Below are 25,733 nucleotides of genomic sequence, written 5' to 3' on the forward strand. Positions count from 1 at the left end.
AAATTTCTTTTTATGTTGTTAGCTAGGTTTGCTCTGTTTTTTAACAGGTTTTTCGAGGACACAGATGATCTTGAAGAGCAATCTCCCAGCAATACACGTGTGCATGTGTCTGGAGCAAGTTACGGGCTTTCGGATGAAGTGAAGTAAACGTTTCGTTAAGTGCGAATGTTAAAGATGACGCAGTACGTCACTGTATTGTTCTGACAGATGTTCTGCAAGGTTACATTAACAGATGTGCATGTTAAAGTCAGCCGTTACATACGTGCACAAAATTACACGGTTTTCTATTTGCTTGATTTTTTTTTTCCCCCGCTCAGGTTGTTTGGTAGGTTATTTCTGCCCTGACATAGTCCCTCCCTATAATGGTGAAGAGCTGCAGCGTTCATGTCTGTAAGTGTTCAGTCACCGCTGTTACCAACGAGCACGTTAGGCATTGCAGTGAAAGACAAGTCCATTTGAGCTCCAGTGCCTGCGGTCAGTGCCTGTCTTGGCCTTTCCGGGCAGTTTAGACCCCACTTCAGGCTAATTTGAGGTAGTTCTTTTCCCGAAATTGATCCAGCGCTTTTTTTAAAAAAAAAAAAAAAACACGTTTATCCCATGTATACCGACTAACTCCTTTACAAACAACCTAGACATAAGTATTGCTAGTATGTACGGGAAGTCAGTATTTTCCCCCACTGTCATCAGATGTTCCCATTTCATTGTGCAGTATTTTATTTTAATGCCATTGCAAGCATCTTGTATTCCATTTTGCCGGATAATAGAAAGCATGCTTGACCTGTAACTTTTTCAGGCAATCTGAATATAATTCTCGTTTTGCTATGTTGAAGGAAGAGCGTTTATATATCTTAATTGAATTAGGGCTTCCAACAAGAGCAGTACTAAACCGAGCTTTTGGTTGTTCACTTGAGGGAGAGTTCATCAGGGGTTGTGGGCAGTGTTAAACTCCTTTAACCTCTAAGATTCCCATTAAGAATTAAATGAGGTAATGGATTAAGACAGAGCATATAAAGGCCTACCAGAGAGCAATTTAGCTCACCAGCAGGGTGAATCGCACTGACGCTGTCATAATATCGAAAGAACAAATGTGATTGTAATTGATGGAATCTCTCTGTTCGGTCTCTTGGTTACAGAGTGATGGTAACTGGGCGTCACGAAACAATAAACAGGAAAGAAAAAGTCAGACAGACAGTCTAAAATAGACATGAAATGATACCGTTGCCGTTCCTTTTAGGTGAAGCGTTCCCATCAAAGCCGGCTTTCCAGTCTGTGGTATCTCCTCACCCATAACGTCTGTTAAAGTGGTTTAGGCCGAGCAGCCGAAGTGGCGTTTCCATTCCGCCCGGCCCCTCGCTCCAGGAGAGACCACCACGTCCTCATGGGTGCCCATGCAAACTCATTTCATGCTTTTAAGTGGGTTTTCCACACAGTACCGAAATACTGCTCGCTGTTTCCAGTACCGGTTGTTAGTACTTAAATTTAACATCTTTAACATTTCTTTCACTAATATTAATAGCATTTATTTAAAATTTGTTCTTTGGTTGGGTGCTTCATTTAACAGTAATACACACAGTCAGATTTTATTTCTCTTTTTCTTTGTGAGTCACATGTAAGCAAACTGTACACAAAATATACAAAAGTTTTAATTATCTTTATATCACCAGTAGAACAAAGAAAATTACATTTTCACTAAAGCGTCGTCATGCTGACGTAAGTGCTATATCCCAGTGGACACTTCAGAAAATGGTATATTTTCACTGCCATTGTTGGTTATCATTTTGGTGACAAGTTTTGCGAACATAACTGTTTAAATTCCAAGGACTAACAGGAAAAGTGCATTATTTCATGTGAGTCGTCTGTAATTTTATATGGTATGACAGCACCCTCAAAACATAGCAGGAGACAATGACTTGTTTTGTGTTTTTTTTTTAAAAAAAAACAAAACACTTAAAACATGTACATGACAATACAAAATGCAACAGTACATTTATTTAAAACTTATTCCTAATCTGACAAAAAAATATGTATTTATAATTAAAAACACAAAGAATACTGTAATGAATTCCAAGAAAAAAAGCACCAGTTTCAAGATGGATATCACAGATCTTCCAAAAGACAAAACAAAAAGCAACCTGATCTATTTCTACAGACATTACACATTTACCTAAAGAGGATTCTTCCAACAAGGACAGCAAGTTTCAAGTCCACTGCCATATATTAAAAATGTTTTTTTCAAATAACCTCTGTAATAGTTCCTGAATAATTTAAAAATACCTTAGAGTAATGTTTAGAAGTAACATTTAAGAAAAAATGAGTAGACTTTAATCAGACCCAAACTTTTAACTTATGAGCTGTTTTAAATTAAAATGTTACAATGATGACATCTGTCCCTGCAACTGCCATTAAGGTCCCATTCCGAATGTTGTTTTGGCACTGGAATCTCCATAGATCCAGTTGTCCCCAAGGCATGAGCCACTCAGTATAGCTCCCGTAAGCTGACAGTATAGAAGTCCATGCCCTTCTGTAACTTTTCTGACATTGTTACCTACCTACCATATGACCCTGCCATCACCCCCCCACCCCTGCCCCCCAGCTTTCAGCTCTGCCCAGATTAGATGAAGTTATTGGAGATCTGAGCTTCGTGCTCGAAGAGGTCCTCAGACTCGGGGCTGTAGGCATCTCCTGGTGGGGGCAGAAATAGTGATTTCAGTGTGAGCATATCAGTGACCTGGAAAATAACATCAGTATGTGGCAGACAGAATACTCCGGATGAAAGGTAACAGTAAGCAGACAGGTTATCACGGCCGGGATCGTGTGGGGGAGGGGGGCTTAGAGGAGAGAGAGAGGACGAGAGACCGGAACCAGGGGAGCCTGCAGTCTGAGCTGGACAGGTGGATGACATTGTGATCAGAATGAACAAATAAAATGATTAAACCTTAAGCACTGTGTCATCACTGCTGCCTCCACGGAGCCAGGACTGATCTTCAGAGCAGCAAGTTCATGCGTGCATGCATGCTTCTGTGTGTGTGTGTGTGTGTGTGTGTGTGTGTGTGAGATGCGAGGGGGTATGCATCCGGCACGTACTGGTGTGACAGCTGTACAGAAAGACTCTCTGTCCGTCGTATCGGCAACGGCAGCGCATCACGTTGTTCACAAAGTCAGATTCTGCCATGTCCAGCGAGGGATTAACCTCCACCTGCAGAAAGCCAGGGAGGATAGATAGACCTCTGTCAGCGGTATAATCCTCAACACTTCACATATGTCAGGAAAATATGAGCCCTCCCCAGGCTCTTCAGTAGACATTTATGGATGGTATTCTTTATAAGTTCATCCCTAAAATAAAACGCATGGAAAACTTAAGGACTTAAAAATGAAAATACTGCAGATGCTTGAGTAATTTAAAAAGGTTTTACAGCATTCAGGCAGGAAATACATTAAAAATCATGTGAGCATTCATCCCCAAAAAAAATCATAGGAAAAAAAAAATCTCATCGAGAACAAAAGAAAGATGAATGTTGCAGAAAAGCTTATTTTACTAGGGGCCCGTAGTGTAGGTGGAAAGAGGTCCTGCTGTGTAAAGGGCGACATCAGCGCACTGAGTCATGGGCTCTACATCCCGCCAAATGGCCTCTTTAGGTTTTAGTTACGCCCTGTAATTCAGTGAGGTTCGCTATATAGCACACTAAATGGTCGCTGTCTGAGACGCCCCACAATCAGAACTGACAATAGCATAGCCCAGTAACACACCAACAGCCCCCCTGCCCAAGGAGGGCAGGGGCTAATTACAGTAGCTTTTCTAATTATGTAAGGATAAGGAGGTAACTCTGAGTCTGTTGTCATGGATATACTGTAACACTGCTGTCCGCTGTAAAGTCAGCCGACTCCCTTTTAAATTAAAATGCTGCATCTGTATCTCCGAAGCAGTTTTCCATGTATCCATGGTTTGGGGCCTGTTTTATTAGGTCATACTGGATCCTGCCACATGCAGGCCCTGGTGACATGTGCCACACAGACAGCACAGCAGCAGAACAGGAAACCTGGGGAACTGTCCTGCATTCTCCCCAAAAGCCTTTAAATCAAGGCTTGTTACACAGCAGCCGTTTTCTTAAAGCATTATCCGGCAGAGAGAAAACAGACGGCTCCATCATGCAAAGTGACATAGCTAACAAAATTAAGCCAGCTTTCAAATTCAATTAAATACAATAAACTTTTATATAGTGTGTCTCCCCCCCCCAACATGGTTGCCATGAAACAGTTAACAAAGATTCAGCAAAATGACAGATTTCATTAAGGGCAGCATCAGAGGGAGGCATCTCTGCAGTTAATGTTATACTAATTATATATATTTTTGAGACGGTGTAGAAAAATGACAGGGGATAATAAAAATAGAGCAGAACTACGGTTGGTATAGGAGGAGAAAGAACAGGAGGGAGGTACCGCGGTATTTGTGGGGTGATAAAGATGATTTTACCAATTTCAGTACTGTACTTCTTAAGCATTTTCTCAGTGGTGAAAATGACACAATGGCTGTAAACACACTTTCCATGTGCTGGTTTTTTTCTCCAGAAGGGTCTACGCCTTAATGAATGCAAATGATTCAGGCAGACTTTCCCTTCTTTAATTACAGCCTGCACCTTGGCTGTGAATCTCTGGGTCCCTGTGCGTCCTTTCTGCCAGTCCAGTGGCTTTAGAATGGCCTCTGCTTCCAGACACAAAGCAGATAATTTCCTGTGCAATAAATCACACTCTTCAAAGTGAGGTGAAATAAAGAATAAATACCAGGTAAACAAACAGCACTGCTTTGTTGTGTCTTCTGCTGTGTAGTCAACTCCTACTTGGGAAGTGACTTATTTAGCTCATGGTCTGACGTCGACGAGAACGGACGCCCAGTGACCTGCATGAACTCTGACCTGGAAGATGTAGTTCCCCGGCCTGACGTCCGTGATGTCGACCCACTGGCAGTCGATGTCGTGGCGGTACGTGTCCCAGCAGCCTGCCGTCACGCCCTGGTCACCCATATTATAGCAGGAGTAGCGTTTCTGCAGTCCTGCACATCAAACCATCATAGCTTCTTCAGAATCACACGTGTGGCTGTTTACAGGAAATGTAAGAAGCTACTATAAAGGATGAGTGATGATAAAAGCAGAGATAATGACGTGCCGTCGGGACAGGTGGTGTCCTCCAAACAGAAGCTGGCTTTGTGGCCCTCTGCGATTCTACTGCCGTTGAGGGTCAGGAGGTCGTAGTGTGTAAACACCTCGATGCTGTGGTAATGTCTGTAAACAGAGAAATCGGGCTCCCCATCAGCGGCCATCGCCACTAACCAGACTCATTTATATTTTGACATTTTGATTATCGCGTCACATTTTTGCGGGGTCTCATGCAGAGTTTAACTTGTGGTCATGCAAAGGGTTTCTTCGGTGTCATGTTTGTTCCTAAATGCTTCCACCAATAGAAACAATCCTGTGTGAACTGCAGTTCATCTTAAATGAAAACTAACAGTTACGCTGCTGCACAAACAAACAATTAGTGTTATAATCTTGCCGCTTGCACCAACATCTTTCTTACTGACAGAAACATGCGCGGGGGTGGTTGTGTGGTGGACAGGATCTGAGAGGACACTTTTGATAAGCGTGGTTAGACTGATGGCAATAAGCAGAGGGTACTGGTCCTCGCAGCACCACCATGCCCACCTGTGGCACTGGTGCCAGACCCAGGCCTCCCGGGAGGCGCGGGGGCGGAAGTCGGCGCGGCCCAAGTTGTGGATGCGGGAGGAGAAGCGCAGCAAGCGGCGGTGCCCGTAGGGCCACTGCATGCGGTGGGCAGAGGAGGACAGGCAGTTCTCCTCGTGGGCACAGGTGAGCAGGTGCAAAGGCCGGTCCTCCAGATAAGCTGTCTCCTGCACGAGCTGGGCGTCTATCACCAGGTCAGGGGCCGCTACGGGGGTGGGGGGGAACTTATCATCATCATCATTATCATGAACATTATCATCGATACATGACAAACAACAAATATGTGGGCAATCTATGGCAGTTATATTCCATACAATGGTGGTGTGTAGCTCCATGGTTAGGATGCCTGTCACTGGAAGGTTGCCGGTTCAAATCCCAGGATCAACAGAGTAGTTTCACCGTTTGGCCTTTGAGCAAGGCCCTTAATCCCCAATTGCTCCAAGGACAGACTGACGCTACTTTCTCTAAAATAACGTACAATGTCTGCTAAATGAATAAGACGTACTATAATAAAAGCTCGGTACTGACAGGGTCTTTGGGTTACCCTGAATGTCCTCCTGAATGAGGGGGTGAGTGTAGAGGCGTGTTTCTGTTGTGGAGGTATGAGGAGATGGGCCTGATGCTGCTGGGGCTACTCACTCTCCACGCAGCTGACGCCCGCTGCCCTTGTCCCACCACCCCGAGGGCAGTACTCCTGGCTGTTCCTGCGGCACTGCTGGATGGACAGCTCGGACCCCGTGCAGTGCGCCCCGCTTAGAACCACGTCACTGGCACTGGGGTCCCCGGGCCAGAACCAGGTCTCCTGCACAGCAGTAATCCAGAAGCCAAGGTTAACGTCTTGCTAATGTAACTCCAGTGCCAACACCGGGCTAACTTGTTGCTTACTCCGCCGACCGTGGCCAGATACCCTTAGCATCACATGACATCAACAGCACAAGCAGCAGTTGTGTTTTTAATGTCATTTAACATAAAGAGGGTTGCCATTAGCGGCGCCCACAGCTAATCCCACTGAAGGTTAGCAACCAGCAGCACTAATAACCGCAGTCATTAGAAGTCCTTAGCGCGTCTTTTTCCATATGTACTTGCCACGAGCATCTGAAAAGAAAAATTAAAACACCAACATTTTTTGGCCAATCCAAGCAACGAAAACCTATTTTAAGTTTGTTTTTCTTCCGACTCTTTCTTCTGCAGTGGTCACGCGTTCTTTCTTGTAAAGCCTGCAATTACCCGTTTGGGAAATAACTGCACAGAAGAACAGCCTTCCAAAATATGAACACTAAGTGAACCTGTGAAACACTTGATGCAAATGTAGAGGACTGGGGAGAAATGAGACTTTAGGGAATACATTTTTAAATATATGCAGCAATAATGATGTACTTTAGGCCAAATGCAGGCTTACTAAATTACTATTAGTAAGGAGTATTTAAATGCTGCTCATATCTATACTTCTGGGCATATGAATTAAGTGAAAATAATCACCTTGAAACTGAATTTTTTTTAGTTTTATGTGCAGCCTAAACACAAAGGCTTTGTACCATGTGTGACAAGTGTGATCAATTAACACACTATGTCTTAAAATGTGCCCAGCACCTCATAATCTGTCTGAAATTACCCTGTCCTCTGGGACCTAATGGGATGGAATTTCATCTCAGTCCACATTCATCTGCCTTATAGTATGTAGACACGTGGAAAAAGAACTGAATCATGCAACTTAAGTAAATGTTTTGCACCTGATTTAGCATAATAATGTTAATTTTACACTATTTCACAGCCCTTTTTAAGGCTGTCCTCGGTATTTAATAGTATTTGCATTGACCTCGCTCAGCACTTGCTTAATCCAAAGTGATTTACACGCCATATTCAAAGGCTTTCTCACAATAGCAGGTTTTCTGTTTACATTCAGCACTCCCACATGCCCACGCTGTGGCGGCCATGACACTCCGCTCACCTGATGAGCGCGTGACGCAAAGCCAAAGCCCAGCTGCCGGCACACCACCATGGCTTCAGTGAGGCCCCAGTTCTCGCTGCAGATGGCCCCCCAGCGCCGCCTACCGCCCACGTCCAGCAACACCTCCACACGGCCCTCAGCAGGCTCCCGGCCACCCACGAGGCGCACCTGGGTGGGGCAGCAGCGTAGGTCAGGGGTGGAGTCAGGACCAAAGGGGGCGGAGTCAGGACCAAAGGGGGCGGAGTCAGGACCAAAGGGGGTGGAGCCATATTTGAAGCGCACAAAGTAATGAAGGAAGAAAGAAAGAGAGCAAAAAGCAAGACAACATTGTAACACCCAGTGGATCTTTTTCATGGCTGATGATGGTGACACTAGGCATGGGCCTCACCGTGCTCTCCAGGCCCGTCTTGGGCACATTGCAGCGGACCGCCGCATCCTGGGAGTGTTTACAGGTCCAGTAGGTAGCTTCTTGGTGCTGGCACTGCAAGATGGACTTCTCGGTGCCCGTGCACTGCACAGAGTTCATGTGTATGGGGCCCGTCCCTGCAGGGGGAGTGCAGCCCGTCAGCTTGGTGCCTTGACAGGCCCCTTTCTGCCCGATTTACACAGCTACCCATTTTACACTTAACTCACTCAAATGGTTCCTAAAGCACTTCATCTGCATCAATCAGAACGGCACAGAATCCTTCATTAAGAAACTTATTTCAGCCTCTCATGCTTATTCCTCCTTTGATTAAACAGCACTTAGGCAGTCCTTACCAATTAAGGACCGGTGCATCAACAGTTCACAGCATGCTTTAATTTTCCAGACAGAATAAAACAAAAAACTCTAAAACAAAATTCTTTTTCATTTTTAACTCTATTTACTCTGTGGAGTCTTCATTTCTCCTTAAAACATACATTCAGTTCAATTCAATTAATTTGTATTTGTATAGAGCATTTTCACAACATTACATTGTCTCAAAGCGCATTACATTATCCCTGGCCAAAGCCCCCAGAGAGCAAGCCAGAGGCGACAGTGGCAAGGAAAAGCTCCCTAAAAGGAAGAAACCTGGGAGGACCTAGACTGAAAGGGGGAGCCCATCTTCCAGGGGCCGGCAGAGGAAGTCAAATGAGGAAGATAAAGTGAAATAACAGTATGACTAGCATCAATGATGACACATTCAATATTGTGTTCACAGTGCGAATATGCATGCATTTTCCAACCACTTATGCAATACCAGGCAGGGAAGAGCCTAGATTCCAGGAAGCAAGGGGGATCATTCACTATGGGCTATTTGGAGTCACCAATTCACCTAACCGCATGTTTTTTGAACTGCAGAAGGAAACTAGAATACCAGGAGGAAACCCAAGCGAAACAGGGAGACCATGCAAACTCAACACACACACTGAACCACCATAGTCATCCAAAATATACAGCACTAGACTACTGGTAATGCACTGAACAAGATAATTACATTTATACAGTCAGTCCTGCTACAACGAGATTAATGCATTCCTGAAAAACCTTGTGTTCACTAAAACTGCGTATTAAAATACAAATATCCATTGGGGAAAATAAGGTTAGGGGAATGCAACTCCAAAACCTATTAACTTACGCCAAACTAAATGAATAAAATTATAAAAACAGTGGTACCAGTGGCCAAAAATGTAACTGTATCCTTTTTTCTAATAAGAAATAATGATAATACATTAATAAATTATATCGTAAACATCTCCTATGGGTCTTATGAGTCTCATAAGAATTGCCTAGTAACTGCTTCAACTGAACACACTGAACCCACTAACTTGTTGATTGCCTAGAATGATTTGTTCATGAATTGGACATCACTATCATTAATTTATATAGCTGTTTTTGTATGCAAGTAGTGTTTGTGCTTTGTAGTTTGTATAGTGCCTCTCAGACTAAAAATCTCACAAATACAAATGCAATTCCACATTGTATTGGACTTGGGTACCAATATATGAATTAGAACTGATTCGAGGTATGATATTACGCATTGTAGCACGGCTGACTGTACATAATAATGCATGTATAATGACTTGTACTGTAAATACACTATAAATTGAAATGTCTTAAGATATAAATGTGTTGATTGAGAATTCACTTTGAAACATATCTCAACATGTATAACTCTCAGATAATGGAGGGACGAGGGAAGGGGTCGATGGGAAGTCTGCACTGGGAGACCAATCACATCGCGTCAACATGAAGGCACTTCTAAATGGCATTTTTTAGACAGACATGCCAACTGTTTCCAGCTTTTACAGACAATGACGGGATTGGCTTCGACTTCTAGGGCCAAAGACACTTGTCATTAAGTGGAATGCAGTGGAGACCACGGCTCCACAGGGGGGTGGATCCAGAGGTAAAAGTCCGGGAAGAAGATCTGCGGCCCACAGAAGAAAAGAAGCAGAAAGCCTCAGAGAGACGGGGAAAGTCCCAGAGAGACAGAGAATCCCTGGGAAGCTCATCCTCTGATTCTTCCCTGCTTGTCAGTTGTGTTATTGATATAACCCACTGACAGACAATGTTAACCTAAATGCATTAGGAGTGGCTGCAGAGAGGATCGCTGGTCTAAACCGACCAAGCCTTGATAGTTTTAATGTGCAGTGAGGAGCCACAGGCAGGGGGTTGTTACGTCACTGACAGAATGATACCGAGACTCGGAAACCAAGGCCTTGAGATGAAAATGGCAGCGCTCTGCCCCCTGTAATTTTTTTGGCATCTGAGGACATAATGGATCATCTCAGCAAGTTATTTTAGCTCTCTGCAAATGAAAAAATAATAGCTGGTGGGAGAGCTTAATGTTTGGGTGCAGTTTTCTGATGGACCTTGTGCTGATCTATAATGGAGTTAAAATAAATTAACAGTAGATTTTCCTACAGTAAGTTAAATTGGACATATGTTTCCCTTACCTAGCTACCAGTAGACTCTAACAACCTTCAATAACCTCTGACCTTGCAGCAGGAATAAGGAAGAGGACACCCATGTCGTATGGCTCTCCCCCCACAATCCTCAGAATGGCAGTTAGGCTAATTGAGTCTCACCCTTTTAATAATAGTACGTTTTATTTACAAACTGTTTAAACTGTGGGGAAGTGCATTCCAGTGTGTAGATGCTGTCACACAGCACCCATAGTGAAGGCATTTCTAAATGCAGTGTTCTCTAATCCTCACTTGAACATGGCTGAGATCAAAAGCATCTGTTAAATAAACCAGGCATCGACAGAACCAAGCTCATTATCAAGATCCAGATCAGCGCAGCACATGTGTTCGCTACAACTGCCTTTGATCTACAGGCTAATAAGTGCCTTCGCTAACTGCTGTATGTTTAGCGGCCTGCATTGCCACAGGAAAAAGTTACATTTCTTAACACATACACAGGATCTTGGCTCCTTTCACTTTTCTTGAGGGGTTCATCAGCTAAACCAAACAAAGGCTTTTTGGGCAAAGATGGCGATACGTCCCAAGCACGTCCAGATCCACAGGAAAAACCACCAGGTTCCAGCAATTACGGCTGGTTCTGAGAAAAGTGCCAAGTAACTACAGAAAAATTTCTCAGGACTTATTGGGACTTCAATCATGTACTTTACTACATAAATGAAAACCGCATCAATGGAAACTGTTTACACCCACGGACAACCATCCAAAATAACTTTATGGTTAAACAGTATATGATTACTCACTTCTTAACTCCTATAGTAAAGTATAACTAAGCAGACATAGCCTGATACTATTCACTTCCTGCTGCACATACCGTCTGGGTAAGAATGTCTGTTTACAGTACAGATAACATCTCTGATGAGATTCACTCACGAATGATTATATAGGGATCAGAAATCAGACCAAAGAATGGGCTTCATCTACACAAATTATTCCACATAGTCTTTCCATGTGAAAGCTTGGTGCTGTAATGCGAAATACAAAATTTGACACATCAGCGGTTCCCACTGAGCATGACCTACCATGGGGATTTGCTTTCCTTTGCTGAGGATTAAGGGCTGAGAGGGGACCAATGGCAGGCTTTGCCAAAGCATGACCAGCCAATCACTGATGAGTCTTTTTTCACATCTGGTGGCTCTGAATATCAAAATAATTGTTTTTTTTTTACCTGTCCAATGTCTTGTAGGGATATTTTTCACCCTCAAGCCTGGTTTTACTACACAAAGACTATCCATTGAGCTGGACAGATAATATTTAATCATGTCCAGAAGATTTAGTCACTTCCCATAAGAATCAGTCAAACACTGATCTTGGTTATCAATGTAATCTCTCATTGCTATAGCAACCAGACACCACTAATGGCTCCCAGGGCTTCTACTGAATTTTTGCTATAAATGAAACACAAATGACAAAATGCCAAACTCGCAAAATCAGAAACTGAAAATACGCAACCATTACGGTATATGTACACCTTCCAACTCACTGCCACTCCAACACGCAGTGACGACTCCAAGGAAATACCTCACTATGAATATGGAAAGCAAGAAATCAGGGTGAATCCCTGGCAGCAGTGACACAGGAGCACACAGCAGGAGCGCCTAACCTTGGCCCAGATGTGCTCTGTTGAGTGCCTGGCGCGCAGTGCCAAACCCAAGCTCCCGGCACACCACGCTGGCATCTGGCAGGTCCCACAGGTGGTCGCACACTGTGCCCCACTTCCCCTCGCGCAGAACCTCCACGCGCCCCTCACCCAGACGGGGCCCGGCCTTCAGTCGCACCACACCCTGGAACATCGCAAACAGAAAACACACATATACCCAGTGTAACTCACACAGAGCAACAAATTCAAGCATAACAGTCATCCGCTAATTCACTGGCCAAAAATCTGTGCCAAGTAAAGTGTGCTTCCTCAGTCATAGCTGCATGATAACTACAAATCGGATTCTTTAAAAGGCAGTGCGACAATTTGTCAATTTTATGTATGTATTGTGATTCCTGTAATAAAAGTCCTTTAAATTCACATCTTATTTCACAGGTTCGGTTCAAGTCGAAACACATACACCAAAGATGCCTGAAACTGGAGTTAAAATTGAAGTGGCAAGAAAGTAGTTTTTTTTTTCTTAAAACATATTTTGAGCCTTTGAAACCCTGTAAAAATGTGCTTTACATGTGTGGTCCAACTTTCCATGCATTTAATCCCAAAGAACAGAGGGTTCTGTTCAGCACGCTTTTTAAAGTTTTGCAATGGTTTTTAAACTGCCTAATTGCAATGTACTATTCTGGAAATAGTCCATCCAGACGGATACACCAGTACTGGTCATTCTGACTGAGGATAACAGACAAAGCAAAAAGGAGGCCAGTAAGCACTCACCTGATTGGTGTAGGGCACCCATGATGCGCTGTCATAGGAGGAGGCCGATAAGCACTCACCTGATTGGTGTGGAGCACCCATGATGCGCTGTCATAGGAGGAGGCCGATAAGCACTCACCTGATTGGTGTGGGGCACCCATGATGCGCTGTCATAGGAGGAGGCCGATAAGCACTCACCTGATTGGTGTGGGGCACCCATGATGCGCTGTCATAGGAGGAGGCCGATAAGCACTCACCTGATTGGTGTGGGGCACCCATGATGCGCTGTCATAGGAGGAGGCCGATAAGCACTCACCTGATTGGTGTGGGGCACCCATGATGCGCTGTCATAGGAGGAGGCCGATAAGCACTCACCTGATTGGTGTGGGGCACCCATGATGCGCTGTCATAGGAGGAGGCTGATAAGCACTCACCTGATTGGTGTGGGGCACCCATGATGCGCTGTCATAGGAGGAGGCCGATAAGCACTCACCTGATTGGTGTGGGGCACCCATGATGCGCTGTCATAGGAGGAGGCTGATAAGCACTCACCTGATTGGTGTGGGGCACCCATGATGCGCTGTCATAGGAGGAGGCTGATAAGCACTCACCTGACTGATGTGGGGCACCCATGATGTGCTGTCATAAGTGGTGGCCAAACTGGCAAACTGGGTCCCTGGGACACAGCGAGCCACGGCGAACATGCCGCCTTCGCAGGGAACCTCGCTGTGGGGGATGGACAGCAGTGCACGACACTGCTCCAGGCTGCTCTCTGTGCCCTGACAGAGCACCTTCTCAACCCAGGAGGTCTTCTTGCTGACCTGGGAGCCCAGCCTGCAAGAAGCAGCCAAGGTATTGGACTTGAGGACAAAACACTGTGGATGTAAGGTATTACCTTTAAAGAATAGTACATATTTAACTGTGAAATAAAGGACAGAGTTGCAAGCTATGGATAAAAATGTCTTCAGTAACATCTTGCATTAATTTACCTAGACTTTAAGTGAAGCAATCTTTGAATTAAACTAACAGTCATGATAATAGCACTAAATTATATTTCATCTTTGGATTCCTTCTTCAAAAAAAGTTCAGCTGTCATATCCTCTCTGTCATATATTTTTAAGACAGTTCTTCATCCTCACCTGTCAGATGGATCGGCCATCATCGTGTCCCATGCCTTCCTGAAATACACAAATAGGGAAGGTCATTGCATTGATTCAGGCAAAGTCACTAGCTCTGCCAATGTGAACATAACTGATATATCATCACTGGACAAGGGGAAACAAGTCCTGACTGCCACACATTTACCAACCACATTTCCTCAAGATCACCCAACCTCATTTAAAGGTTGTTCATTGGCTTTGGACTTTGACTAACATCTACTGTGAAAACAGACAGCAGTTTGGATGGGTAGTTTATTGGGCTGCAGGTCGTGAGGCACAGCTTAAGCCGAAACAGACCAGCGTACAGTACTTCAGTGATTAATCCTGAATTCAAGTGTCAGATACACAAACAATTTATAACAGTCCATGAGACTTAAAAAACAGATATAAAGTCATTAACTTGTAATATAATAAACACTGACAATCAATCAGTTTTATTTGTACACAACAAAGAAGCAAATAACATTTTTATTGTGAAAAATTAAGAAAAATTAAGAATACAAGAAAAACCGTTTGGTGAAAACCGTAATTACTTCTTGGTAATTGGAAAGTTGGAAAAGTGATCAAAATGATTCACCAAGGCGAAAGTAATGTCTGTTAGGGTGCAAATCCCAAGTACAGCCTGTGTGGACTTTAAAATCATCTCTAAATCCCATCAAAGCACACCTTGACTGAGGTACATAAACAACTGCGTGACCTCAGAAAATATCCAAAATGCTACACAGTACAAGTGCATGCAGTAAAATGTCAGTCTTGTACCTCAACGCAGGTGGCATATGACTGGCATCCCTCCACTCAGTGTTTGCCACGTTACAGACAGCTGGCAAATAAACAGCCGATAAATCATTCGGGATGCAAAATAAGCAAAAATGTTGGTGCGGCTCTGTGGCCACAAACCAGGAGCAGCTGAAGGTCTCAATGTTCCCTTTGTGGAGCCAAGTCGGGCTCTCCATGCATGGCCACCCCCGGGATATTTCTGCCTCACATTTAGGGAAGCTGTCTAGCCAAAGTGAACACTTTTGGAATCACCATCGAGATGTAAATCATACAAACATCACCTGCGGATGGAGAAGCACCTCGACCAAGCAAGGCGGACACTGCTGTACCTCTTACTACACGTAGAAAAGGCATTTTCAGCCATTCGCTTGGCTAATGCTTTTATCCAAGACAGAACATTTGAAATTAGAAAAAACAGGGTCGGGGAACCGCAGCAGATGTAAAATTTATGCTTTAATAAGAGTCAGAGATTTTCATGAATTTTCAAGTACCTACTGCTGCTCAGGTAGATCTAAACTGAATGTAAAAAAAACACCTGCTACTTGAGCTAATGTTTGTAGCGAGGTAAGAATACTATATTATGACTATATTAATGTATATTTCAAAGAGGTAAAGCACTTGTTTCCTTCCAAATGGCACCCTAGAATCCGACTCGCTCACAAGCCAACAGGGCCAAGGCCGACAACGATCTGTTGAGCCAAAGTGTTCCACAAAAATGTAAAAATTAAAAAATGATTCCGAATCTGAAAGAGCCAGGATTCGGGGCATGCCGTTGATGCTCTACCCTTGACTAAGGTGTATAAACTAAAACACAGACTCCAAAAAATAAGCCAGTTTGCGAAGGAGGAAGTATTTTTATTGACCACGGTGGATGTCAGCCATTCAAGGACTAACGCAACTGCCAAATACATCCGATTAAAGGGCCCTGCCTCTTATTTCCTCCATCTGGCGTCTCAGGAATCCACGGCACGTGTTAATGTGGGCCGGCCATAGCAGTGAATGCCACACACTTCTTAAGCTCGAGGCTGTCTTGGCCTTCGCTTGGTTCCTCCTCCCTTGAGGGAACCCGAGAAGAAACTCCACAGTTAGACTTGGAGCTTCTGTGGTTCATTAATATGAATGGAGGAGCTGAATTTAGCCGCTGGTCTTGGGAATGACTCGCTTTAATACGTCTGCCACGTGGCGCTGCAGTGGTACTGTCATGGCCGAGCCCAGACAGCATTTTTTTGGATCAGAAAAAGAGCTAATAAACACATATTTGTCTGAAACCTGTGGTGTTATTGCAACTACCCTACATTTCAAGACACTAATACGGATGTCCAAGACAAACAAATAGGGCTCACAGACCTAAAGAGAGCAAGAACTTGTCTGCAAACCAGCCGACTGCTGTCAAATAGAGGGATGTTCCAGGTAGCAAGTGATCTTTCAGTCTGTGTACTACTCAGGCTCAGTGAGACTGCGAGACATCAGTCGTACTCTGTATGCAGATAAAATACAGCTGTTATTTTTTTTAAAGAGCAACCCTGATGCATTTTCACCTTCATCAGGTTATCAACATAAAAATACTATGTTAAATAGTATTTTTGCTACATGACCCCCAGACCAATGAACCACTGGCTTTTCAAAATGAAATGGATGACCCTCCCCCCACCCCACCCCACCCCCAGCACCTAGACAGTTTCACACTGAGCATCACACTTATGCTGACAAACAGCCGCTTAACTTACAGCAGCTAATTATCAACTTCAGTGGCAAGTTACCGCAAGGAAAGTCACTGGAGGAATTCCGAGAAAAACATTCCTGCATCGCAGAACCAAGTGCTTTCACTTTCTTCAACGGCAAAATCTTTTTCATGCCTGACACCTCTATGAACCAAATGTATAACACTCACAGATGGGTAACTTTCAAAGACAAGCAACTATGGGATCAGTGTATCCCAAGTTAGGTCCTCACACAGCCAAACTCCAAATATGTCAGCACTAGACCACGAAACCATCAAGGGGATACCTCATATGGCAAAGGCATTTTCTATAGCAGAAGAAAGTTGCCTCAGTGACACTAACATCTTTCACACTTGCTTCCTGTGGTGACAGATGTTTCAGGGTCAATGACACCAATGAGAATCAATTTTACCAACTTAGGATGCAATTGCCAGTTTACCTAAGCGCATTTGATTATGCAAAAGTCACTTCTAAAATGCACTACAACAATCACAGTTCATGTGGTCAACATCCACAAACACGATTGTGCATCACATTCCTTCTTATTTCAACTTTCTGAGATGACTTGGGCAATTACTTTTGAATCAGATCTGACCTTTGCTGCAGAGATCAAAAGGTGTGCTAGCACAAACAAAGGCTTGTGTCCACCAATTTAAATCTGAGAATGACACGTCTTCAAAACTACTATTCAGGAGAGCATGGTTCTTGGCTCAAAAAAGTGACCTATCAAACATTATACGTGCCTCCTAAAATGAACATATTCAAAATAAAGTCATCTACTCATATTTTGCTTTAAAGTAAGCTAGATGTAAAAAAAAACACAGTGACTCGAACAGAGAAGAGAGTATTTTAATCACCTCTGGTGAGACTTGCTGACACTGCAGGGCGTTGTTCAAAAACACAAAAAAAAAGCTTCTAAGGCCTCAGTCTTCCTTAAACATATAATTACATGATGTATAGACTATTCAAGAGACCTGATTGGGCGCAACAGCAGCCCATGCTTAGAAGGCGGAACAGAAGAACGTGCGTCTCCACATGAACGCTAGTCGTGATGCAAAACTGACAATCTTCACCTCATTCTAGGCTGTTCTAATCCTAGTTATGCCTAAAGCAAAGGAAGTTTAAATGGTGCAGTTTAAGCAGTGCAGGCCCCGATTCGTGTAATTGTGAGGGTGTGCTTGTGAGTGCTGCTTTCACTCCAAAGTGAAATAACAGGAACTGCCTAAACCTGATGTCCTCATAATCAAAGTGTGAACTTTAGAAGAAATCCAATGATATGGCTGCCTACGGGCGACATCTGTTGTTCTGTGACTAGAGATCCTTGCAGCTTTTAAGAATGAAAAATGCATTTCTTCCAGACACTGGTGCTCAATAATTAATTTCTGAGGTAGTGAAGTGGTTTAAGGGGTAAATCATGGAAAAGTTTAAGTCAAAGTTTAGTTTTATAGAGTGAAAGTTCAACATTGAAATCCAAATATGACAATATCGGTGGTTTCCTGATGTACAAACAGTGAAAGTTTCCGTTCCTTCACAAGGAAAAACAGTACATTGGTCCAGTTGACAAACAGTGCTCTCTGATACAGCGTGATGCGCAAATTAAGTAATTGTATGACATTACAACACTCAGACAGAAGGAAGGCTATCTGGAAAACACCCATAATGCTTTTTCAAAAGTATACATCTAACATTAATGATTTTGATCGAGAAGGACAAGCAATTTTCCAGTCTAGGACCATGTTTTAACCATGTCCTTTGGCTAATGTTTCTGGTGGGAGTCTGTGGTAGTGGTCTTGACAGGTCACTATTAATGTATCAGTATTTTTTGACAGTCTAGCACTCACTGATCAAAAGTACTGACAAGAAGAAAAGTGCATGTAAATGAAAGGAGATACATACCACTTATAAACTCCTTAAAATGTATTCAAAATATATCACTGACCTAATTTTGGGACTATCGGTATAAAGAATTTCAGCACTATCCTCGAACAGTTGTGGCCAAGCCACTTCCCCATTTTAAATCACCTGTGTCCAGACCAGCATTATTTTTATTCATCCACAGAACATTGTCATTTTTTGCCAAAGTGTCAGCATCGAACTGATTGTCTGACAGAGAGGAAAGAAAGCTGGAGCAGAAAAGCAAGGAAGTCAAAAAGGGAGAGAAGGAGAGAGAAAAAGGCATGTACCCAGTGAGGCCAAATAAAACGTAAAATAAGTGTGCCATTAAGGCCTTCTGGACGGGGAGGCGGGGGGCACTGCTAATTTTAAACTGCAAATGCTTCACTCAGGCCATTAAAAATAGCCGTCTGGCTATGTGTCGCTGCACCACGGCTGAATAGCCACGGCAGTTAATGCAGACATACAGACATTTCTATACAAAAACACACACATCTACAAAGACAGTGTCAGTCACGTTCACACAGACACATCTTTATGTACATACAGACACTCAAAGATACTCATGCTGACATACATACACACACATTTATACATGCACAGATGCAAAAACACAGAAAGGCAGACACACAAATAACCCGAATGCACCAGCCAATTCTAACAAGCAGAACAAATAACTTCTTTTTAAATATGGTTCTGACGCCGTACCATATTCTGCTTAAAGATGAATAACATCATTAGCATCCACCTCATGAACCGTAAGTGGAGGGGGCTTACCTGTACATATTGACGTTGTGCTGCTCCGCCGCAGGAAATCCCAGCATCCCGCAGACTACTCCACCGGCATTGAGGTCCCATCCGAGGTCACAAACATACCTCCAATTCCCATTGTACATCACTTCCACCGCACCCTCTGTAACCAGCGCATAACCTCTGGTCGCTGGCACGACGGGCTGCAGACGTACCTCTTCAAAATTCACATGGGTGGAGGCCTGAGGGGGAAGAAGATGACCAGATATTCACCGTGGTATTCCGATATTCCTAAGGTATCGTTCCCGGAACATCATGCCCATGTTTTGCGTGCATGCAACCACTGCTAGGCCTTAACTGACAAACAGCGACATTACAGACTTCTGACTGAAATGCAGTTAGTGTCATGCAGTGTTTTAATAGATCACTTTCATCCAAATGAAATGACTTCATTCTGACCATAATACATCTGAATTCTTATTGGTGCAATTCAGATTAACTGCCTTGTCCAAAAGGTTCCACAGCACAAATCTCCTTGGAACTTCTCCATGCATCCTAATGGGAGTCACAGGTCTGGTTCCCTAAACACCACTGAAGCTGCGTCCTTAAACTGTCACCATTGACTGAATGAAACCTTACAGGAATGCAAACCAGGAAAGAATACTGTGTTTTACCTACATCCTCTAACCGTCAAAGAAGGCTTTCGATATTGTATCTCCATCTAGTAATCCGACAGACATTTTCATTTGGCCATCAGCCAGATACTTTCACTTACAAGCCATGTCACCACAGGAGACCAAAAGAATTCACTTTGCACCCTCAGCATACCCTGAAACCCAAGGCCAAGGCCGGGTACAAATCTGAATCCCAACATAAACATGCTGCTCGACTCCAATTACTTGTACATACAGTCATGATCAGATTTCTTTCCCCGCATCTTGATTGTTTAAACCAGTGTTTCTCAACCGTTTTGCACCGAGACCCAATTTTTATCATGCCAGTTCAATCGCGACCCTATATCAAGTATAGATTTATATTATCGCTATGAAGAAGCACGCCATGCACTCCGTAATTTATGCCAATCAATGCCTATTGCACAAATCTGATTGGAATTGCCAGTGAATTTCATCTATGGTTTGGCTTCTTGGATTGGTTGAGTGTTCACTAGCTTTGCACTAAGCATCTGCCAATCAAAGACCCATTTATATAAGTTAATTCTAGGACTGCGGCTGGGAAATCTGATTGTGGATCAGCATAGGAGCTTGCTGATTTTAAACTGCTTATATTTTCCAACTCTGCCTCGCGACCCTTTCAGAACTTGCAGCAACCTAAATTTGGGTCGTGACCCATGGGTTGAGAATTGCTGGTTTAAACAAAACTTCTGTCTGGAATCACTCCAGCCACAAAAAAACAGTCAATTGTATATTTACAGGTGTGAGTTTAAGAATACAAGAAAAATGAGGGAAGATAAATGAAAGAATTTATTGTTCAACAATCACAAACTAACAAACTATAAACTAATGGGATTCTTTCCAAAAAATGGCATCATCAGTCTTGGGAGTGTGGGTGTGTGCATGTATGTTTGCATGAGTTAATGCGTCAGTATACATGCAATGAGTGTGTGAATATCTGTCTAGTGGCTAGTAGGTCTGGCCTGACAATATTTAAAAGTATCCCACTTTAAAACCACAGACTGGGCAAGAAACTTGTGTGAGCATTTAACCCACAGTAGGAACGGAAGCAGAACCCTATGATTCCTTACCGAATCATATTGGCTGGTGTACCTCTCCGGTGCATGTCTGCTCACTGGCTCAGGCCGATTCTCCTCTACATGCGTGACTGCATTGCTGGGCCTCTGCGCAGCAGCACTCCCAAGACCTGTGGGAATCTGGTGCCCACGTGGGACCGTGTTCCCATTGCTACGCTGCAGGTGGATCACATGTCCACGGGGTTGGGCTGGCCGGCGCCCTTGCCGTGGCGAGTTCAGGTTCCGAAGAAGGGCGATCTCGTGACCCCGTCGAGTCTGTCTCGTGCGCTCTGGTGGAGGGGGAAGGATCGTGCGTTCTGGCTCAGGGGGAGCAGGACTCACGCGTCGGATGGCGTTACCTGACCACGGAGATGCAGAGTTCATCCGTTCCGATCGTGGAGATGATGTGTACGCATCCTCCATCCAAGGAGAGTTCACTTGTTCAGAGCGTGGAAATGATGACTGAGCATTCTCTGACCATGAGGAAAGTGAATTGAAGTGCTCGGATGGTGGAGAAGGAGAAAAGGCATGCTCTGTCCAAGGGGACAGCGAGTTCACATCTTCTATCTGTGAAGATGCTGGGTTCACACGTTCAGGCTCAGGCCTGCGGTGTGGGGGGCCAGACCTCCTCTGGGGACTGCAGATCACACCGAGGTCCTCAGCATGCGTGCAGTCGTTGACTCCCCAGCCATTAAACTGGCAGTTCGCTATTGATGTTTCTGTGCCAGTGCAGCGAACATTGTCCATCCAAATCGGACCTGATAAGGGACACAGCAAATTCCTATAATGAGACACTAAGTTATTGGCCTGCTTTGCTGTTTAAAAATCAAGGAGGAGGTTTACCAGCACCCAAGCTAATAAAATACCTCTGAAAAAAGCATTTTGGCCAGCTTATGTCTATGTACATTATTCTGCTTTAAGGACTAGGAAGGTGAGTTAATTTGCTACCCCAGAAATGCATAAAATTGAGCAAATTACATTTTACTGCAAAACTGACTGTCAAGGGGGATTTTGTAGAGACCAATAAATAGTGTTCAATATAGTTTTTGCAATATGCCTCTTACAGGACCCAAATTCAGACACTATAATTATATGTGATAAAAACGTTATAAAAACATACAGCTGGTATGTGCTAGTGCAAATAAATCATTACTTTCTTTGAGATATAGTAAAGCCTGTATTATCGGATTTAACATAGAGCAAGCTTAAACTTTAAGAGGAAATGATGCTCACCTCGCCCTTGTCCGAACTTGGCACTGTGCGCCCACGTGATCCCGCGCCGGAAGCCGAGCTCGCGGCAAATCACGTTGGTCAGCTTGATGTCAACCTCATCGTCGCAGATGGTGCCCCATGCATTGTTATAGAAGACCTCGATGCGGCCTTGGTTTGGTTTCCTCCCGACGCCACTGCCGGCCAGGCGTACTTTGAAGGCCGGCGGGAGTCCGTGCGCCAGTTGGAGCAGCACATGGCTCACGAAGAGGACAAGGCCCAACATGGCGTTTCTGTTGTGAAGCGAAAATCACAGCCACGGTCTGGTGAGAACGGCAGACACATAAATCTCTGTACAGAAAGGTTTGTGTTATATTTTTAACCCACAGTTTATTTCAAAGCGCCTTATTCTTTCGGAGGCTAGGCAGGTCTTAATTGGGGGGTTACGTATACAATTCAGTGTAACGTCCTAACGGTTTTCCCGCGAGACTCACACGTGCAGGTGTTGATAAATCTCCCCGAGAGGCTGTCGCGTACATATTACCCTTTACGCAGAAATTGTTGCACACCTCTTTCTATATTTTAACTTTCCGTGTTTTTTTATTATTTTTTTGGAGATAGCTGGTATTGCGATTGCGATTTCGTAGGCTATTATGTATAATACGAAATGAAGGGATACGGTTTAGAGTTTTTGAGAAACATTAATTAGATAAAGTATATACAGTATGTAATTTGGTCTGCGTTGTGATTACCCAGAGACCAACAGTGACCCCCACTGGAGAGAAACATCTAACGCTAGTTCAGGGACTAGGATGAGCTCGAGGGTAAATTAACGTTAGCCGGTAAACTAGTAGAAAATACATTCACTAATAGAAAATGTACAGAAATTACTAATACGTATAATTTATTAAACGTATTTAAGCTCATGATGTTCAAAAGCTCATAATCAGTTTCACATTATAAATAAATTTGATGCTGTTGCTATATTGGCTCATATATATATTTAAATGCATTTTTGACGTGGATGCGTGGATAGAATGTTACACTGAACTACGTGAAAAATAAGTCAGTTGCTTTAACAGAAAAAACGAAGCGAAAACGAAAAACGATACAAAACACCTTAAAGCAACCTGTGTTAAATATGACTCAGTCCACGCTGTAATACCTATACGCTGTTCGTTCTCACACAAGCTGATAGCGAATTTAAAACTGCCGGTCCTCTTTGGATATATCCGACTTCGGTGTTATAAATAAAAGTCTCTCTTCTTATTCGGATAAAACGTAATTACTTGTTAGAAATTTATATTTTTGGATTTGGTCGGATTCATTAAAAATCGTGCATTTTTGCGTGATTTTTAAAAATTTTCTTATTTTGTATTTTATGACATCAGCAAGAAAACTGTAAATTAAGTACTTTGCTACTTTAATTCCTCCATTGCAAGTGCTGCTATTTGTGCTGTAGTACTCATTCTGTCATCTTCCTCTTAACTAATTAAACCAATTGAATTCAAATCACCACAGAAGTTGCCAAAGCCTGAAAGAACTCTAATAAATTTTCAAGATCCTCTGTTTTGCGTAGACCACAAAGAATTAACACATGCAAAATCATCATTATAGTGAGCAGACAAGTACAAGAAATAATTTCATATCCAGTGGTATACTACTGTAGGAGTAAACTACTAAATGAGCAGAATGGGTGAGTAAAGCAAAGAGTATCTTCATGGCAACAGTTAAAGAGGGAGGCTCACCCACCTGACAGCCAGCTTTGTCTCTGCGTGTGGCTCCCTTGGAGAGAAGGAGAAAATGAAGGAGGGTGATAAGCTGAGGTCTTTGGTCTAGACTGGCCCTCTCCTCCAATCCCTCCCTTCTCTGTTCCCTCCTTCCTAATGTCCCTTTCTCCTTCCCTCTCTCTTTGGCCTTTGTCCGAAAGCTCACACAGCTACATTATGAGTGCTTCATTGTCAACCGTGGCCTCTGTTGCAGCTTTTTGTATTCTTTTTTGGTGGGAATCATCAGACATCCCTCCTGTTGGGTGCCAGTTTGTGTTAGTCATACACCTGTTGCATGGGATGAATACCTAATCTTCAACTGTACTGCCTGCTACTTGCAACCGAGATGTAAAATATATTATCTGATTATTTACATCAAAAACAGTAGTTTTGATGGAGCTATGGAAGAAAGCAATCTCTTTTGATTGACCATCATTAATTTGGTGACACCACTTCATCAGTCATTTCTAAATCGCCCATAGTGTGTGGTTCTGAGTCTGTGTGTGTGTGTATCTGTCTACCTTATGACGGACTGGCATCCCATCCGGGGTGTACCCCTGCTTCATGCGCTATGCTGCTTAGGATGAGATTCATACCCAAAAATCGTCATTTTTCTGTGAGTTTTTAAAGAAAACAGCACCCAGCAAAATACCCATTTGTCTGCTACTTATTTGTATAAGTCTGGCTCTAGTTTTTATTTATTTGCAAAAGGATGGGTAGGTGCTCCATCAGAGAGCTCTAATCAATACAAACCTCGCTGGATGAATAAGGGGTCAGCTAAACATACCACAACCGCCACTACTTCTGGTTATATGACAAAGTGTGATTTAAACGTTAACCAGTTCACAATCTAGATAAACTAGTAGCTTTGCAGTGTATTTTTCCATATATGAAAGACCTAACCTCATGGAGAAATTATATTCAAATATACATTTTATTTTCACATCCTCTGGCACACAGGCCGTTTGTCTTCAAACCTCACATCCAAGTTTCCTTGCTCCATAGTGACCCTGTAAAGCATTCCAGTATAGAGGAGAATGAAAAACTCAGCAGATATGAAAGAAAAAAAGACTAAATAGCTCACTCTCCATGATGAGGCATGCGTGACAAAGAACTGTTGACAAGTCTGTGCAGTACGAGGAACGTGTATACTTGTCACCAACCTCCATCCCATGATCATGACCATATCAGGATGGGTGATGTGAAAGACGGCCCCTTTAAGAGAACAACGTCGGCACAAGTCTGTAATCACATACTGGGATCCCCCAGCTTCGCCTGTACCCACAGTTTGTGGTGACATAAAATAAGTATGTTTTCCAACAATAACAGCAGTGTTTGAAACTGTGGAAGCTTCCCTGTTTTTGTTTAAAGTGCTTCATAATAGATGCAGCCATGACTTTCTCCCAAAAATAGAGCCAGATCAATGCATTTTACATTATTCTAAGATATAATAAAACATAGGATTTTTTTAAATCTCCAATTTCTACTATTTATACTTTGTGATATTGAGCAAATTTAATTCTTGAAAGCGCACACACATGGAGGCTGAATCACTGAACTTCCCACTATTCATTTGTTTAGTGTATTTCTTGGTGTTTCAAGTGTGATGTTTTTCTAGTTCAACTTGTGGTGGTTTTACAAAAACAGAGACATGCTTTGTATGGAAATGCATCTCTCCTTTTTTTAAATCAGGTAGTCAAAACTGGAAACTGAGGTTTATAAATGTATACC

At 43.2% G+C, this 25,733-nt stretch overlaps 1 protein-coding gene across 2 annotated transcripts; it reads right to left on the reverse strand.

The window, feature by feature from the left end:
- Positions 1–1,630: 1,630 nt before the first annotated feature.
- On the reverse strand, positions 1,631–24,068 carry LOC111848505 (lysyl oxidase homolog 4-like). 2 transcript variants are annotated; one of them, XM_023820586.2, is made up of 15 exons: positions 23,986–24,068; positions 22,258–22,526; positions 21,040–21,782; positions 19,305–19,519; positions 14,116–14,154; positions 13,588–13,810; positions 12,230–12,410; positions 8,069–8,223; positions 7,681–7,848; positions 6,372–6,534; positions 5,694–5,937; positions 5,161–5,276; positions 4,911–5,047; positions 3,085–3,196; positions 1,631–2,682 (listed from the first exon to the last, which is right to left on the reverse strand). In XM_023820586.2, the coding sequence occupies exons 2-15, from the start codon at positions 22,517–22,519 to the stop codon at positions 2,612–2,614; spliced, it is 2,829 nt and encodes a 942-aa protein (XP_023676354.2). In that variant the 5' UTR covers positions 22,520–22,526; positions 23,986–24,068; the 3' UTR covers positions 1,631–2,611. The 2 variants fall into 2 exon arrangements, with proteins under 2 accessions (XP_023676354.2, XP_023676356.2); XM_023820588.2 differs by lacking the exon at positions 23,986–24,068 and adding an exon at positions 22,621–22,721.
- Between the last annotated feature and the right edge of the window lie 1,665 nt (positions 24,069–25,733).

This window comes from Paramormyrops kingsleyae, chromosome 20, assembly GCF_048594095.1.
Source record: "Paramormyrops kingsleyae isolate MSU_618 chromosome 20, PKINGS_0.4, whole genome shotgun sequence".
In the NCBI taxonomy this organism is placed as follows: Eukaryota; Metazoa; Chordata; class Actinopteri; order Osteoglossiformes; family Mormyridae; genus Paramormyrops; species Paramormyrops kingsleyae.